The 19,481-nt window shown below is 40.7% G+C and overlaps 1 protein-coding gene across 4 annotated transcripts in view; it reads left to right on the plus strand.

Annotated features, from left to right (window-relative positions):
* ANKDD1B (ankyrin repeat and death domain containing 1B) overlaps positions 1 to 19,481 on the plus strand; it is a 44,148-nt gene that overhangs the window by 18,939 nt on the left and 5,728 nt on the right. Inside the window, exons 10-15 of one of the 4 annotated variants that reach the window (XM_060280238.1) lie at positions 2,383 to 2,481; positions 4,218 to 4,316; positions 8,405 to 8,500; positions 13,406 to 13,604; positions 15,669 to 15,800; positions 17,653 to 17,759. In XM_060280238.1, coding sequence (XP_060136221.1) covers positions 2,383 to 2,481; positions 4,218 to 4,316; positions 8,405 to 8,500; positions 13,406 to 13,604; positions 15,669 to 15,800; positions 17,653 to 17,711 — 684 coding nt within the window. In that variant the 3' untranslated portion in view covers positions 17,712 to 17,759. Of the gene's footprint in view, positions 1 to 2,382; positions 2,482 to 4,217; positions 4,317 to 8,404; positions 11,378 to 13,405; positions 13,605 to 15,668; positions 15,801 to 17,652; positions 19,439 to 19,481 lie in introns of those variants that run through there. The other 3 variants (XM_035099920.2, XR_009558326.1, XR_009558327.1) reach the window with 3 other exon arrangements.

A 19,481-nucleotide genomic window follows, 5' to 3' on the forward strand; every position in this document is an offset into this window, starting at 1 on the left:
GACTGTATGTTCCTGTCCTGTTGTTACAGCCAGTTGTATATGTACGATCAACACGTTTACTACCAATGAAAGAGAAATATGTTTGTATTCCAACACATTTGGAGCAGAGATTATATACAAAGTCATCAGCATTAGATTCAACTCTCCTAGAGTTATTGTGATTAAACACTTAGTTCTTGCTGGTATCATCTGAGAAACATATTTTGTTTGTTATTAAAAGCTTTTCGTCACATTTAAAAATATTGGCTAGCCCCGATGTACAATTTTATTTACTTAATTTCCCACCAGCTGTTAATGGTAGATAAAATTCATCCAGGTTTCATTCCTAGAGGGAATATGTTGAGACTGAATCTAAAATTGTAGTACTGTATATATCACTGACATGAAAACATATTTTTTATTAAATTGGGGAAGGGCTCAGGAGTGTGTTAAAACTTGGAAACTTTAGTGAAAAAACTGAGAAGATAACTTAGTTTATGTAGCTAATTAACATTTTACCTAATTTATTCCCTCCCCCCCCCCAAAGTTTTAGGCTACATGAAAATGTATATATTTTGCTGATAGATTATTGTAAATGTAAATATTATTACATTTGTATCCTGCCCTTTATCATATTTGCATCCTTAGCAGGGTGTTTATCTTATTGTATTGTCAGAGGACAGACCAAGTAATTATTATTATTATTATTATTATTATTATTATTATTATTATTATTATTAATACCCCGTCCATCTGGCTGGGTTTCCCCAGCCACTCTGGGCGGCTTCCAACAGAAAAATAAAACACAGTAATCTATTAAACATTAAAAGCCTCCCTGAACAGGGCTGCCTTCAGATGTCTTCTAAAAGTCTGGTAGTTGTTTTCCTCTTTGACATCTGTTGGGAGGGCGTAAAAAAGGAACATTTCAAATCCTGCTTTAAGTATATATATGAAGTATATATATGTATGAATGTATGAATGTACGTACTAGGGGCTGCACTCCTGCTTGCTTCTCTCATATTTTGCAGCTCCTCTTGGATGACGCACCTCATGATCACATTCACCCCCTTTTTCCTATCTCTTTCTTCCTTTTTCCAACTCCCCATTACACCTATTTTCATGCATCCTCCTCCCTCCTGTTCTAATTCTGCAAATGCATTTGCACACAACCCCCATGCTGGTATATGTTACTGTGTTTTTTAGGTCAATAGAATCTTAAGAGCAAGCCTGTCGGCCTGTTCAGCTAGAGACTTGAGTTGATGGATGTTGGAGCTTCTTGTTGATTAACAATACATAATACCAGGAATTAAATACATTGTGTGAAAGTACTATGGAATATTTGAGGGCTCTGCAACCTTTAACTCTTTCCCTAAGCTGAGAAAAAAGAAGGCAGCCAAGGAAAAAAAGGAGAAGATTGAGTACAGCAAGAAGGGAGGTACAGTGAGAGAAAAACAGTGGTTTAAAACAATGGCAGAAGTTTAAGTAGAGCAAGCGGTTCAGACCCCATGATAAAAAATATATGTGATATTAATATATATTTTTATTTTGCCCCAACATGCATCACTTTATATTGGGTTACATTAAATTGCATTTGCCATTTTACTGCCCCTTCACTCCTTTTGGAGTTTTTGTTTGAGCAATTTAATACCCTCAGCAAACTTGGCTACCTCACTGCTCATCCATAAGTCTAGATTTTCTATGAACAAGTTAAAAAGCACAGGTTCCTTTATTGATCCTTGGAGGACTCTAAACTCTACATCCCTCCTGCTACTTACTGTACTTTTCCATGTATAAGATGAGGTTGTTCCCCCCTGTTAAAATAATGTTAAAAAATGGGTACATGGGTAGACCCCCTCCCAAAAAAGCTTGCCAATCCTCCCCTCAAAAGCTCAACAACTCTGGGCAATCCCCCCCCCAATTTTCTTAATTTTGAGTCCCCTAAAAATGGGGGCATCTTATACACCAGGGCGTGTTATACACAGACAAGTACGGTAATCAGTTCCTGATCCGCAAGAGGACCTCTCTCCACAGCTTATTCTATGAGCTGCTAAGCTTACTTAGGAATCTTTGGCGAGGTATTTTGTCAAAAGCTCTTTGAAAGAACCAATTGGCCAGCCACTATTTAAAAACCCTTTAAGTAAAAACACTTAAAGCAGGATTTGAAGAGTTCAGGTTTTAATTGGGCCTTCCTTTTGACATACATATAAGTAACACCTTTTTTATTGCCAGCACACTTGGCAAACATAATTCTCTTGGCAGAAATAATTTGGCTTCCTTCTACTCAAAGGATTATTTTTTTCCTGAAGTGTGGGCACATGGTCAAGCAATATCTCTTCTGAAGAAGAATACTTGGGTTTGACATTTTTATCATGTTGTTGTAACAAACTTTTCCTCTCTCTGCAGCAAAAGAGTCCTCCACTCCATTTGGCTATCTTAAAAAATAACCTACCTGTGGTAAATAGTTTAATAGAAGCTAACCATGATATAAACTCGCTCGATCAGGTGAGAACTTGTGCTTATAAGATGAAATCTTGTATTTTCTTACCTGCATTACATTCTTATCTTTGTAATAAGATGTGGAAGTTATCAGTTGGCTTGATACATGCCAAGTGACTACTCTGTATAGTTACTACTTTGATAATGTCAAAGGATGCACTTAGATTCTGTATTCTCACCACATTTGCCTTTGCCCCCCATTAAATATTTGAGGAAGTCGTTCTCCCTCCCCCTCCCCATGTTGATGGGCATTGTCATTCATATAGTGTTCATGCACTTTGTCCTGAGATCAATTGCAGCGGTTCTCAACCTGTGGGTCCCCAGATGTTGTTGAACTACAACTCCCACCATCCCTCAACTCCTATCATCCCTGAGCTCTGGCCTTGCTAGCTAGGGGCGATGGGAGTTGTAATTCAACAACATCTGGGGACCCACAGGTTGAGAAAGGCTGATATGGTTTGTGAGGTGGGGCTTACCTGCCCCCCCCAATATTTTATTCAAGTTGGAAGAGGGAGGGAGCGAAGGAAGGGGTGAGAGAGAGGAAGTGAGAGGGAAGCAGCCCTCTCCGCTTTCACGGAAGCAGCCAGAGAGCCGGTTTCCCACTGTGTGCGGCACTGGCTCTGGCTCTGGCTTTGGCCTTCGCTCTATAGGACGCACGGACTTTCCCCCTTCCTTTTTGGGATGGAAAAAATGTGTCTTATGGAGCGAAAAATACGGTATTTTAGACATATTCCTAAAATAAATAAAAATATCCACTGGATCATTGGTGTGGGGAAGATGTTCTTGCAAGAACCCAAAGAGATTAGAACTTTTGAGTAGACCACGCGTAGGATTGCATTATAAAATGACTAATGGAGTAACTTTGGGGGAATCCAATTTACATCATATAAAACTAATATTCAGGCAAGGCCTCTTTGCTTTGAGGAATTCAGTACACATTTAAAGACAAATATATCCGATTTGCACTTTCTGAAACAACATGGGAACCAAAACAGAGCCACACTTTGAAATTTGCACTTAACTGAATGTTGCAGTGCAGTTCTCCAAACAAACTATGTTTACAAGAATGCAAAAACATATGAGGGGAAAGTGTGCATAAAAACAAAGATATCAGTGAAAATTAACATACAAAAATCCATTCTATTGGAACGAATTGCTTGCAAAAATGTATACATTAGTCAAAATCTTATTCGTAGATTTTTAATTTTAAAATTGAATTTTAACATTGTATTATTCTGTTGTTTTAACTGAATTGTTTCTTTTATATTTGTGTTGATATTATTTGTTGTTAGCTGCCCTGAGCCCGGTCTTGACTGGGAAGGGCGGGGTATAAATAAAAATTATTATTATTATTATTATTATTATTATTATTATTATTAAAATCGTGTGTGTTAAAAGGTTGGTGGATTTTTATGAGGTTTTTTTAAAATAGTGCTAGTGAAATAGGCTTTCCTACCCTGTGTGTCCTGTACCATCCCCAAGTCTACCTAGAACAGATTTAGGGAATCATGGGGGAGGAGAGCAGGGAGGACATTCCATTGCTGTCACAACCTTCTCTTTAGCACTATGTTGAATACAACCCATTGAAGGCAACAGACATTACTAATATGGGTCCATTAATTTAAATGGGTCTGCTCTGAGTTGAACTTAGCTTTGTACAACCAACTGACCTTTTCGCCATGTTTTTGTTAGTAGAGGACATTCCTTGATAACATTCTTCTGCTTTGTCTTATTCCTGCAAGAGACACCAGACACCTTTACACCTGGCAGCAGACCTTGGAAATGTGGAAGTAATTGAAATGCTGCTAAAGGCAGGTTGTGACTTGAAAATTGTGGACAAGGTACTTTCTGTTGTTTGTGTTTCTGTGAAAATGCAATTGCTCTGCATGCCCTGTTCTGTAGAACAGGCTGCTCTTTTCAAATATCACCCACTGATATATATAACTCTTGATTTAACTTCTCTCTTAAAACCTACAAATGCATGGCAATAGTTAGCAATCTGTGAGGCCAAGCATACAGTACTTACTGTTCTTTCGTTTTGAAAGGCTGAGCGAGATATAAAAGACTCCCTTTTCAGAGAAACACTTTCCCATTCTGAGTCATTGGGTTCCATTTAGCAGCCATTTTGAAGCCTCTCATCCAACTGTGCCTTCTAAACCTTTCCTTTCCACTGTATTGGGACATGCATTCCCCAAATATAAAAAAATACAAAGCAATGTAAGTCACATTGGCCCAGTTCACATGTCATGGTAATCTGTAGTTAATGGGTTTTCTCCTCAGAATCACATTGGGAAGAAAAAAAAATCATGGTCCCTGGCTTTGCATTATGTCAAGGAGACAAACAAATCATGATCAGTAAGCTAAGAACAAGCCTTAGCTACAGATTGTGGCTTCCTGGGAGCAAAATAATCCATGATCCCTGAATCCTACATAACATCTAGAGATTTTTGAAATATTATAAATGCTATAAAATAAAATAAAATAGCCCAGATCAATGTATCCATGGATGAAGCCACGTAATTCATTCTGTGTATAGATGACTGAGCCAATTTGAATGCTTCTGTGGGTGCCAAGGCCCAGGCTATCAAAGCTGCGTTAGTCAAGTTCTATTGTGGAAGTTAAACCTATCCATTCACATTTAAGTTACTGACCTAAAAGGCAGGCTAAAGAGGAATAATTTGGTGGAGTGTCTGAGAAGAGAATGTTACTTGAATTTATTACGCAGCGCCTTAAGTAAAAAATCTGGAGTAGCCCAACCAAGACTCGGCATTAACTCTTTTGGCCCACAATTAATGCTTTCGTGCATTATGCTTTCTGTGACATGGATCCAACAAGCTGAACATTGGTTACCAAAGGAATGAGTCCATGTCAGAGAAAAAGGTGGGATAGAAATAAATATATACCGTAATGATGATGGTGATGATTTTTCAAAAATAAGGGATTGGAATGACCTAATGTAAAACTAGGGACCAATCCTAGATATGAAATGGTGAAATGTCATTCAGACACACTTTCAAAGAGTGAGTCCCACTGATCGCAGTGGGATTTGCTTCCAAGCAAATATGCATAAGTTTGTTCTGCTTATTAGTGTAACCCTCATTCTGTGGGGCAAAGGCTTCTGTTGCAGCATGTCTCTGAAGACCATTTGGTAGGAATTGCCAGTGGGCAAAGTGCAGCTATGCTCCCATCCAGCTTGCAGGCTTCCTAGAGGTGTGTGGCTGGGCAATGTGAAACAGGATGCTGGAGTAGATGGCACATTGGCCTGATCCAACAGGTTCTTCTTCATTCTTACGTTACTGCACTTGAAACAGGCTTCTGTCCCCTGCCTTCTCTCTGCCCCTGTTGGTGCCACCAACACGGCTGTCGTAAGTCTAGAGTAGATTACACCTATGGTAATGCAATGGAATGAATTTCCCTCTTACATGGCTTTAGCTCTTTAGCACATGGAAACTGGAAGATTTATGTTGTGGACAGCTGTTTTCAGTGTAAATCCACTCACATAAATGGATTACTGAGATAACCCGGTAAAGTCACAGAATTATGTGTGGCCTTGAACTGTCAGTAGCTGGGATGTACTTGGATTAAAGAACAGTCAGTGGCCGGCTGAGGCGAGATCGATGTGCAGCACTGAAAGCAGCTGTTGTTACTGAAGAATTTCACTTTTTTTACGGACTTGTGTTATAAGAGCTGTTAAGCAAAGTCAAGTGATTTAGGGCAGGATTCGGCTAATGAGTCCTATCAAGGACTTCCAATTGTGCAACGGGGCTTTGCTACTCTCCTCTCCCCACTGTCCCCCCCCCCCAAATTGGCATGGGGAGGGGAGAACCCCTGAAACACTGAGGAAGGGGAGGGGACGAGGAGATCACCCTGTCTGGCTAGCTGAAATGCTTCCTCTGACAGAACAATCACCTTACCATGATATTGAATTCCCACCTCTATATTTAATATTTTTAAAAAATTACTTAAAGCTAAGCAAAGAACACATTCAAGCTATGCAAGAATTATTGTACTGGTTTAGAGCCTGATATAAGACAAGAGAATATGGCCATATTCACACATTGTGCTAAACCATGGCTTGGAATAATGCTAGCAGAGAGTGCTGGTGCTCCCTGAGAAGTCAAATGACCCCCAAAAATGTGCTTTTAAAAAGGATAGTGTAATATGTGAGTTTGGGGGCTGTGCAGATGCGCACGCGTATACACCCCCACCCACACCCCAGGGCACCAACCTAACCCAGGGAGCCCTTCACCCCGAATTATATTGCTTTTTGATGGAAGGGAGGAGATAGCATTTAATTAGGGTTAATTTGGTCCACCAACTTGATTCAAAATAGCACCTGGCTTCCAAATGTAAACGAAGTCTGCTGCCTCCACCTTGGGAACCCTCATGCTGAGTTTGGTTTCTCAAGAGGCATCCAGATTGATGCAGGTTGGAACTGTCATGCCGGATTTGGCGAAGACCCACCAAATGCAGCAACGATATCTTCAGAGGGAACCAAACCACCATAGTTTGTACCCGTTATGCCAAAAAATAGGTGAAGTCATGCCAAAATTATATTTCAGTCTGCCATCTTGATTCAAAATGGTGCCCGACATCCAGACATCAGTGAAGATTCCCACCATCCGCACCTCTGGAAGACTTAGGTCACGTTTGGCAACAGTATTTTGACAGGTGGCCAAACCTAAGCTTAAAATGAGTGTGTTTGGATTATAAAATAAATCTTCCAAAGGGAATTGGATAACTTAATGGAAGATAAGCCACCATACTCCTGAATGTCAGTTGCTGGGGATCACAAGCAGAACTATGTTATTGTACTCATGTCCTGCTTGTGGGTTTGCACATAGTCACTGTGTGAACAAGTCTTTATGTTTATATGTGTTTTTTCTTATTGTGATTAATTTCTATAATGGAGACTGCTGTATGAGAGCCGGACCTCACATGGCAGCCTTTGTTGTTGTTGTTTAGTCATGTCTGACTCTTCGTGACCCCATGGACCAGAGCACGCCAGGCACTCCTGTCTTCCACTGCCTCCCACAGTTTGGTCAGACTCATGTTGGTGGTTTCAAAGAACAATGTCCAACCATCTTGTCCTCTGTCGTCTCCTCCTTGTGCCCTCAGTCTTTCCCAAAATCAGGGTCTTCTCCAGGGAGTCTTCTTTTCTCATGAGGTGGCCAAAGTATTGGAGCCTCAGCTTCACAATCTGTCCTTCCAGTGAGCACCTAGGGCTGATTTCCTTCAGAATGGATAGGTTTGATCTTCTTGCATTCCATGGGACTCTCAAGAGTCTCCTCCAGCACCATAATTCAAAAGCATCAATTCTTTGGCGATCAGCCTTCTTTATGGTCCAGCTCTCACTTCATACACCACTACTGGGAATACCATAGTTTTAACTATACGGACCTTTGTCAGCAAGGTGATGTTTCTGCAGCCTACAAATACTTTAAATAATTTTAATGTTTACGAATTTGAAATACCCATTATATTGTGGTCTTCCCTACGACTGGATATTGTGTTTCATGCTCTGGGATAGTAGTCATACACATAATTATAGAACATGCTAACAGTTTGTTCTTGTTGCTTTGATTTTCCACCATCCATATCCTGTAACATTGACAGTATACAAGTTAATGTAATAAGCGAAACACTGCACCGTTAATGGCAAAGTGTATTATAATTTATCTGGTATTACTAGTACACCATTAGTTCCTGATATTGAAGAGAGATATTTTTTTTGGATGAGCTCTTAGATCCTAATGACTTCTACTTACTTTAGCTTTTGTATGCTTTCCCCCTTTTTGTGTTTGTTAATATTTCAAAATTTAGTTTTTAAAAAATTGAAAAAAGGTGAAGCTGCTAACCTCTTTTAGATTTTCATCTGTGGCCTCTATTTTCTCAAGCTTTAATTGGTTCACACTGTTTGCCTTTTCAGCAAGGAAAAACTGCACTAGCTGTAGCTTCCAGGAGCAATCATGCCTTGATTGTAGATATGATTATAAAAGCAGAAAGGTATTACACCTGGAAACAGGTAAGAAAAAACTCTGGTTTAGTTATCCTTTTGCTAACACATATTTATCCAATAAGTGAAACCATTTCCCCAAAAGATGTTTATCTAATGGCTTTGGATTCCCAAACTCCAAGGTGGGCTTCCTTGTAAAGAGGCTAGAAAATGCGAGAGAGAAAGTGGGCATTTCTTGTTTTTAATTCCATTGCATCTTTTGTTTATGTCTTCACTGTTATCCAACAGCATGTTGAGTTAGATGCTGAGCTCTCTTCCTGAACTTTCTTGGCATCCTGATGAACTCGGTGCTTCCCTTATTCTTAATGGACTGTATGGGAAATGGCGGCGGGGGGGGGATCTATATGTTCTGCTTACCCAAAGATCCTTTCCATACAGCACAATCTGGTGCATGTTTACTTAAAAGTTAGTAGTGCCGTATTTGTTGGGGTTTATTCCCTTGTAAATATGTTTAAGATTGCAGCTTTGGAGACTTTTTTCCTTTTCCATCAGTCTACCTTCTGCTGTGGCTGGGTTTAAAGGGGGGGGGAGGTTTCCCCCCTTGGGGCAATTATTTGCATACTCATGCACCTTTTATTGCCCAAATTGCATTATGTTACAGTTCGATTGTCTGAATGGTTCATTAAGGTGAGTACACACTCATGTTTTGGCATTGCCACAACACGTTTAGAATGTTTGCGGTGGCATTCTTGGCAGCGACTACAGTGAGCATGGTGTTGTTGGCTGGCCACTAGGGTGATGACTTTTTTACAACCTCATTTCCCTGTATCATAATTTGATGAGCTTTAATTAAAGATTAGATAAAATCTTACTTTCAAAGAGATTTGATTAAAAAACCTCATGCACAAAATGATTTTAAAAAATTTATTTACTGTATCAGTTTTTTGACCATTTTTGAAGTCACTGTAAGCAGATATAAAATTGAACCCAAGCTTTAGAGTCACATATATACAGCATTATATAGGCCCATCAAACACACAAGGAAGCTTTTTTTTAGCTGCAGTAACAGTATAGACGATGTTTTGCTACCTCTCCTGTAGGTTCTTTTTCCAGCATGCCCGGCAGGGTCTGCTGGCTGAGTTTTGAGGTCCCAAAAAGGGGCTTTTACCTTGCGCAGGTGTGACATTTGTATACCCTATGTTGCTAAGAACACTCCCCATTGTGGAATGTGGCGTTGTGTCCAAATTTGATACAAAATATATATAGAATTGTTAATACAATTTTATGAAATGGTAAAACAGCATACAAAAAATTTAAAAATGGTTTGTGCGTGACCTTTTTTAATATTTCAATGGAATATACCTTGTTTTAGTCATTAATAAGCAAAAGTTCATCCATTTGTGCTACAGGACATAATTTTTGAGAGAAAAATGAAAAAGTCACCACCCTACTGGCCACACAATGAAATTGTGATTGGGCACTGTTGGTTTATTTCATGTCTGAGGCTAGCCACATAATAGGGATTATGTTCAACCCTCCCATTGCCCCCGTGGAACCACGTGGGCCCAATGAAAACAGTTTGGCCTGTAGCAAGCTCAGAGATCCGGCAGGACAGATCACATGCCTCTTGGAAACTACAACTTCCATGATGCCACAGGACCTTGGAAATGCTGTGAATGAATGGGCACATTCAAGTCCTTATGAAACAGAAGAAGAAGATAGTGATGATAATAATAATAAATTTTATTTATACCCCGCCCTCCCCAGCCAAGGCCAGGCTCAGGGCCATAGCTGTCAAGTTCTCCCTTTTTTTAAAAGGGAAATTCCCTTATGCTGAATAGGCTTCCTCACGAGAAAAGGGAAAACTTGACAGCTATGCTCAGGGCGGCTAACACTAGATATAAAACAACTGATTAAAATGCAACTTAAGAACAAGATTAATACATTAAAATGCAGCCTCATACGGAAGGAAAAGGGAAAATAGGGGAGGGAATCAGGTTGGCTCCAGGCCAAATGCCAGGCGGAACAGGCCCTGTCTTACAGGCCCTGCGGAAAGAAAACAGGTCCCGCAGGGCCGTGGTCTCAGGTGACAGTGCGTTCCACCAGGTCGGAGCCAGTATTGAGAAGGCCCTGGTTCTAGTTGAGGCTAATCTGATTTCCTTCAGGCCCGGGACCTCTAAGGTGTTACTATTTATGGACCTTAAGGTCCTCCGTGGGGCATACCGGGAGAGACGGTCCCCTACGTACGAGGGTCCTAGGCCGTAAAATATGAAGTAAAGCTCCAACTGGGATACAGATCCTAAAAATCTGGGTATTATTGGCGTGCTCCTTTTTACAGAACTAGTGTGTTGCAGTGGCTAAAATGTAGATGTTGGCAACTCATTCAGCCATGAAAATCACTGATGTCCTTCAGCAAGGCACTGTCCCATACCACACAGGGGATGTTGAGGATAAAATCAAGCTGCCAAGCTCTGTGGCAGGACATGAGAAAAAGAAATGTGGGAAATAAGCAAACATATTGATTGAGGGGAAAGGAATGCCAACAGAATGCACACTTTTACTGCAGAAACAAAGAGCTTTCCATTATGGAGTTGGTGTACTTGAAGCTCTTGTTTTTTGTTCCATTAAATAAAACAGAGAATGGAGGAAAGGGCAGGAAGGGAACACAAAGTACAGATTCAGCTTAGATTAGTTTGGAGTTAGCTGGCTTTTATAATGTGCCGCAAGGTTAATTACATGCATATTTAAGTGCAGGTCTTCACAGTTCTCTTCCATATGGGGAAACAATCAGGAGGGCAGGAGAACATTTCACAGCAAACAACTGCTGGTCAAGGGAAGCAGAGCAATGTCTGGTAAATCCATAATGGCATCTGTTTAACATCCATTCAACATAGGCAAGCTGGGATTCTGTGTGCTCCATCTCAGCCAAATATACAGATGGGTTTGGTGAGGTCTTTTTTTGCAAGGATTCTGTGTCACGTTCAAATTCTGTCTTTTATGATGTTGAAGGTGCAGTGAGATACCCTTGTGCAGAAGGGCGGGAGGGGGAAATGAACTATTACTGCTTTTGTTTTTTTAGTATCTCAAGCTTAGTCCAGTCCTTTACAGTTTCCTAAACTGCAGCAGGCTATTTCTAGTTGCATCTGTATGCCTTTGAGGGTGCTATTGAAAACTAGACCTGGAAATTGACTGGGGCTGCGTTAGGTATACCAGCAGGTTTTTCTACTGTGGAGTAAATTCTGCTTCCCCCACCTTCACACCTCAAAGCACGGCCTCCAACGTGAACACAGATTGCGTCTTCCTCTTTTCCCCTCCTCTAATGCTTCAAGCACTCTGCCAGCATTGGGCTGGTTAAAAAACAACAACAAAAACCATTGTATATATGTCTTATGAAATGCTTGTTCCTAGAAAAAGTAGTAATTTTTTATCTTGAAATTTATCTTGAAGTGGCTTCAAGATTGAAACAAGGGCCAGCCAGTCAGTGCTGTGCAGAGATGTGTTTTGTCTTTAATCGCCACAAGGGTCTCTCACTTACCAAGATGCAGAGATGTGTGAATGTAGAAACCTCTAAACTTTTTGTGCGGCCCTTCTGTACAAGATAAGACAACAAACCCAGAATGTTTCCTGAAAGTGAATGTGATTCTCAGGCTGAAAAGGGTTTCCCAGCCCTGATTTAAAATGTCAAGGCTATCCACGTGAATCTCTAACGGCGTTAATATTTTAGAATTGTGAAACAGAAATTGTTTATTAATTTGGTATCTAATGAACCATGCAACATGGTCCAGCACCTGTGAACTCAGAATAGGCTATGATCTAATCTAGGTCTGCAAGATCTGGCGCATGGAAACTTTTGGCCATCCTCATGAGTGCATTAATTAAGGTGTGCTATTGGGCATGAGGCCTCACACAATCTTGAAGAGTCTACACCATATATTTTATGTGTAGTGTATGTTTGGCAGTATCTTGCCTCTAGCAATGTGTTTTGATTTCTGCCCATTCCTTGAGAATATAAATATAAATAAATGAGAGGGGTTTGGATTGCCTACCTAGTTGCTATATGTGGGAGTGACTCTAATAATAATAATAAATTTTTATTTATACCCCGCCCTCCCCAGTCAAAAACCGGGCTCAGGGCGGCTGACACCAACAGAATTACAATAAAACATAAAAACAATTAATTAAAATACAGATTAAAATACAGTATTAAAATTTAAAGTGCAGCCTCATTTCAAGTAGTCCATAAATCCAAGCCATGAGGGAGGAAACACAGGGGTCAGGCTGAGTCTAACCCAAAGGCCAGGCGGAACAGCTCTGTCTTGCAGGCCCTGCGGAAAGATGACAAATCCCGCAGGGCCCTGGTCTCCTGGGAAAGAGCGTTCCACCAGGTTGGGGCCAGTACTGAAAAGGCCCTGGCTCTAGTAGAGGCCAATCTAGCCATCTTATGACTCGGGATCTCCAGAATATTATTGTTTGTGGACCTTAAGGTCCTCCACGAGGCATACCAGGAGAGGCGGTCCCGTAGGTAGTTCTAGGGTGTTCTTCTATTGCTTCACCTCTGCTATCACTGTCAAAGCTGTAGCATTTATAAATGTCTCACTTGTTTGCTTCCTGGAAACAAATGCCTTAGGGGGATAGCAGTATAAAGTAAGTTGGGGGCTAATCATGTCAGTAATTCTGTACAGGCAGAGCAGAGGTAGAAGTGCTTGCTATGAGAAATGCTGGAAACAGGAGCCTAGTATCCTGTTTCCCTGTATCAGCGAACGCTGGTTATTGTTTGTTTTTACAATCTGTTGTTGCGTCCTCCAATTCTTTCCCTTTGGGGGTGTAGTATGTCATGCTTCTTGATGCAATCAATATCAGGGCTAGCCTTGGAAAATCATTAAGATTCAAAGCCAGGGATATTTTTAATAACTGGGGGAGGGGAGCCCTATTATTGGAAGAACCACATGGCTTCATCTTTAACTTTCTTTCCAGGAGCATCTTCAAAGTGGTGGTGATCCGCAAAATGATATTCTGTCTTTTAAACAAGATCACAGTGTGCAGACCAAACAGATTCGCTCCTCCCTTTGGAATCTTGCTTACAACCAGTTAAAAATGCATGAGTGGACAAAACTGGCACAATTCTGGAAGTTTACAGATGAGCAAGTCAAAGCTATTGAAGAACAGTGGACAGGTAAATATACTACATGAAATGGCAGTGTCCTCATTCCAGACATAGGAAAGTCCACATAAGCCTGAGCTACGGGTTTTGAGTTATGGAGAAATTAGTATTTCTCTGGCTCTAAGCGTTTATAATTAAATGTAGCTGTATGGTTGTTGATTTTTAAATGCAGGATACAAGCAATAGCTGCTACCTGTCTTGCCAACTTTGGATAGTTGTTCCCAAAGCTAGCATAGAAAATGTAATCATATGGTTCTTCTGTACATAATAAAATACAGAATGTACGTTGGTTGTTGTGCTATATATGTTCTCCTGGCATAGACTAGGTCTTAAAATGGATTGTATAAATGCCCCCCTTTCAAATTTTGAAGGTGTATTTGTTTAAAGCAAGGCTCCGTCTTTAGACATTGAATTAAAAGTCGTCTTCTCATAAGTCAACATACATATTCTCATACCTGTCAATGTTTGAAAGGGGTGTGTGTGAGAGAATTTGATTTTGGCCTCACCTACTGAGCACTGTTTCATGCTCAGTCACCAGCACATCGTGTAGTATGTTACTGTTTCAATATTTACATTTATAAGTAAATGGTGTGTTAAAAACAGATAAGGATCCCTTGCTGGTTCAGCCAACTGGGACCAAGTGAACTCTTGGATTACAAACCCTGCTCTTCCACACAGCCCTAATGTGGAGCCTTTTGATGTTTTCTCTAGCATGCCCAAGGTCACCTAATGCAGTTTATCTACTACTTAACACCCGTCAATCTGGCAAAAGGGTAGACAATTGTGAAGTCATGTTCCTAATGCAATTATGTGATGATTCTCCCCTTAAACATGTAGTAGGATCTCTGCTCAATTTCCATGAGTGGGAAAAGTTATTCTTCAACCATTTCAACTGTGAATAGGAAAGGGAGCAGTCCTCCTCCTAGTATGTGAACCCTGCAACCTCTGCACTCAAGCTGGGGAAATGAAAAGACAAACACACACTTAAGCTGCATTTTCCTCTCACCACTGAGTAATGTCTAAATTGTAACTAACAAAGAAAGGTTAGCGCCTTCCCCGCAAGTCATTTAGCACCTATTCTCATAAACTTGGGAGGAGATAGGGAATAAAACAGCATGTTGGTAGCTTACAAAAATCCCAAGTGGAAATGGGCAGGGCAGAAGAGGCTCTTATTTGTCGCAAGACACAGTTGCTTTCAGGTTGTGGAAGCAAGTATCCACAAAGGTTCCTTTCTCAGAGCCAAGCTGGATGTTACATGAGATTTGTGTTTGCATCTCACATGTGCTGGTCTTTTTTAAAGTAAAAAAGAGAAGAACAATAAGGGGCAGGGAATACCTAACCATTTTCATTCCATTTTGGGGGTGGCGGGTGGCACCCCATCACACAAGTTGAAGCTGCTCTATCTCCCACACGGGAGAAGATACAGAATCCCCATACAGAAAGTGAAGCAGTTTGGGGAGAGCAAATGGTGGATGAAAGAGTTAGACAGCACCTTCCTTTTAGTCTCCTTTCAGTTAAAAAGAAGAGTAAGGGTTTTCTGTTCTTACATCTCCTATGTAATGTCCACCTTAACTCTCAGTCCTCCCACACAGCAAATTGGTGGTTCCATATTCAGTGCAAATTTTCTGGGCTTTGGGGTATTGGTGTTGAGTTTTTATTTTTATCTGCTGGTTAGGAGGGTGGGAGTATCGCTTGCTTTATTGTTTGGCAGCATGCTATAACACTATCATGGTTACGGGAGTGTATTTCCCCCCAATTTGTTGTATGGAATATCAACCCCCTTTCCCCCTATGGCTCAGTGCATTTATATACATCTTTTCCAGTGCAAGTTGCTTGGAGAATCTTTGGCTGACAAGAGACTAATAATAATTCCCTCTAAGAATTGCAAGTTTGAAACAGAGACCCATTATACAACCCCCGCCCCCAACAGAGCCTCTTCTTTCCCTGTGAGCAGAGGGGCTTGGAGTATCAAGCTCATTGAAGCAAGCATCCCTACACCAGTGGGAGATAACATCCCACGTGAAAACATTTTTCTTTCTAAAATTATAGGCTAACATCACGTATGTCGTTGCCTAGGAAAAAAGAGCTACAAGGAACATGGACACAGAATGCTTCTCATCTGGTTGCATGGCGTCCTAATGGCTGGCCAGAATCCAGTTAAATATTTGTATGAAGATCTGGTAAAAGGAGGATTCAGAGATCTAGCTGGTGAGCAATCAAATTAAGATATTCTACGTGGTCTTTGAAGAGCAGAGACTTTGGCTGGGATTTACCTAACAAGTCATGTCAGCAGAAACCTTGTGCAAGGACTTCTGCATGCACTATGGAGATTTTCCCCATCTCTTCCTCCACACATCCCCCCAAATTGGCTAAGGGTATGTCACGAGAACCCCCAGAACTGTGTGTAGGGGGAGGAGAGGGGCATTCATTCCATCTGGCAAAGTGAAATGCTTGAGCTGACAATATGAATGCGCCTCTGATTTTTCTCTTTAGAGATTAATACAGAAAGTTATCTTCCCCGACACACTGCTGGTTTGGGTAAGGTACCTCCAATTGGTGTGGGAGTAAGCTTCACCACAAAGGCACATTTGCTTCCTTTTGTGCAGACATTCCTTCCAACTTGCTAGCTATGGCAGTGCACAAGAGGAAAAACAAATACATTGCAAGGGATTGATTGTGCTGGGAGCTCGGAAAGTGACTTCAGTTGGTTTGGTTGATCTGGCCCACCCCTGCTATACCAACACATATTGATTTATTTAGTAATAGTCCAGGAGTTACCAGCTGTGCCAGTTAAAAAAATGTCTGCTGTGTCATAATTTAGGATACAAGTACAGTCACAGTGGCTTTCTTCCCACTACAACCTCATGCTTGCAGGTCCTGCTTGTGGAGATCATACCATATTGATCCCCCACAACAATGATGTGGTTGTCTTCTAATAACAAGGAGCATTCCATGGTACCAGGAAAGCCACACCACACACTTTCACACGCATCACAAATGCAAACACTTCCAACACATGCAACTCCCTCCCTCCACCCAACAGCATCTTTCTCAAACACCTCCCCCCATTCTTGAGCATCTCCACCCCAGATGAAGGAAATGCCTGCCATTTGCAATCAATCATCAATCCATTCAAACACTCAAAAAATACATTATGGAAGCTAACACGGTAGCAATTCCCTGATGTAGTTAAACAAGTGAGGCACCAGACTTCAGATGAGGCAAAGGGCATTTCCAGCTGATGAAAAGCCCAGATTTTACTTCTAGCAAGTTTGCCTTATCCCTAAGGGTGCGATGCCATGTCTTCCTCCTGGATAATGAGCTGCTTGCTGGAGGAAGATAGGAACTGTACTCAATTCGTTACTTGGGGAGAAAACAAAACAAAAATATTGGCTCATCTAGACTTCTGCTTGTCCGACTGCTTCCCCCCAGGAAAACCCATTATTTACTGCTGAATCAGAGCAAACATCGATGGGGTTTTTCATGAATTGACATTTGCTCTGAGTGCTAAAGAGTGGCTTTTCCTGGGGAAAGCAGAGGGGCCAACAGAAAGCGCTTGGACCCTTGCTTTCTGGGCAGAAGACAAGCAGCAGTGTGGATGAGCCATGAATGCTTCAGCGTTAGAGGGAAAGAGCTTGCAGCCGTAAGCAAAAAAGTTTAAGAATGAAATGATGGGATATACTGGAGCCTGGGCTGTGAGAAAAAGATGAAAAATTCCCATGCAGCATCAATTTCTTAAAAATAAAAAGGCAAATACCCATGGTGTGTCTATAGCTACATCATAGTACATATAAGAAAACAAGTAGAGGAAACAAGATGGCAGGAAGCCGGTATACAAATCATACTGAAAGCATTTTAAATAAAAGAAAGCAAGCCAAACAACTTTGTTTTGGGGGTGCCTGTTTCTATTTCAGAAATTCTTTAATTGCCTCTGGTTTCACTTTAACATCAGATGGTTGGGTGGTTACTGAATATTGTGCAGAAACGAACATGAATTGTTCACATCTGACATACAGGCATGCCATGTTTTCTGAAGTCTCACAAGTATTTCCTCTTACAGAGAAGATCAGAGCAGAAAATAATGCTGGCACAGAATCCAAGAAATGTGCAATTTCATGAAGTCATCCACCAAAGAGCTGGAAACTACATACATTCTGGAATTTACAGGTGCCATTTTTATTTTTCAATAGAAGATGCTCTTCAAAAGCAGCCAGTTTGTTCCCCAAACTTCTATTTCAATGCACTGAAACATATTTGTATGACAGAAGGTTTTTGGTTTTTTGGCAAGAGAATACCATGTATTTTTCTTACAGCAAACAATTCTATAGTGGACATGTGAATGAAATTATATAAAACTTTGCGTTAGATACTTAAAATTCATTGCATTAAGTCTCAAGATTCTGTTATCTAAACTTCATAATCTGAAGGTTCTAACATGAGTATAAAGTGTTTTTCAGCATATATATTTTCCTCCTAAAGTTTAGTTCCCTCCCTTTTATTTCTGCAAGTAGACACCTGGAAACCAAAAAAATATTTTTCCAGAATGGTGTGATGGTACAAAATTATACAAATTGTATATTAGGGCCAAAAGAGCTGCATATACCCAAGCTTTTTCAACCATTGTCTCAATGCAACCTCCTGTGGTTTTTCAAATGCTGCTCCTTGAAGTTGCAGTCAGCCTTGGGAAGGGAAATTGGTAGGGCCTCTGCATGCAGTGCCTTAGATGTCTGCAAAAGCCTCTTTGGATCCTTTGCCAAGAATATCCCAGCCTGACCAGAGATTACCTGGAGAACAATTTCTTGTCCTCCTAGAAGTCAGGCATTTAGTGTTGCCAGTCCAATTTTGTGAAATACTCTCAGCTACTAATTTTCAGGTGTTTCTTGAAAATGTTTTTATGGCAACAGGCCTATTTAGTTGTCCAACCATTTCCCCCCAAGATGAGACCATCATTTTATTAATAGTTTGTATTGCTTTCAATGTATTTTCTATTTTATTGAACCTGTAAAAAATTTTGTATACCATATGGCTATGGTGTCTAAATGAATAAATAACAATGGTCAAACTAGGTTACAGTCACATGGGTGGCATAAATTATTATTACTATTATTGAATCTAGTTCCTGTCTGCCATGGCCAAGAGTCAGGACTGATAGAAGCTGGTGTTCAACAACAACAACTGGAGTTGTTCCATTTTGTGTCTTTATCATAAAAGTGTGAAACCAAGTACACATACAGGGAAGAATGCATCACCCGAGTGCTGCATCTCCCGCTTGGACTACTGCAATGCGCTCTACGTGGGGCTACCTTTGAAGGTGACTCGGAAACTGCAATTAATCCAGAATGCGGCAGCTAGACTGGTGACTGGGAGCGGCCACCGAGACCATATAACACCAGTCCTGAAAGACCTACATTGGCTCCCAGTCTGTTTCCGAGCACAATTCAAAGTGTTGGTGCTGACCTTTCAAGCCCCAAACGGCCTCTGCCCAGTATACCTGATAGGAACTGATGAAACTCAAATTCATCATGAAAGAGTGCATTATGAGACCTTTAAAAAGTGGCACTGCAGATGCCACTTTTTACAATTGGGAGGAACCAAAATGTTGCTATCATTAAAACAAATGACTGGGACATTACTTCTCTCTTACTACTTTATAAAAGCATTCGTTTTCACTCAAATTATGTATATAAATATACTACATGGCAAAGTAACCTATTTCATATTGTATTATGCCCCGTTTTCTCCTTTGGTGACAGATCAGCAAAAACTATGGAGAAACATCCCCCCCACCCTGAATTTCAAGTCTGATTGGTACATCAACAGTTTAGGGCTTCAGAATAATAAAATATATACGTAAGGCACTATTGATGTTTATGTAGTAGAAATACTCAT

Source organism: Zootoca vivipara, chromosome 11 (genome assembly GCF_963506605.1).
Source record: "Zootoca vivipara chromosome 11, rZooViv1.1, whole genome shotgun sequence".
NCBI classification, from domain to species: Eukaryota; Metazoa; Chordata; class Lepidosauria; order Squamata; family Lacertidae; genus Zootoca; species Zootoca vivipara.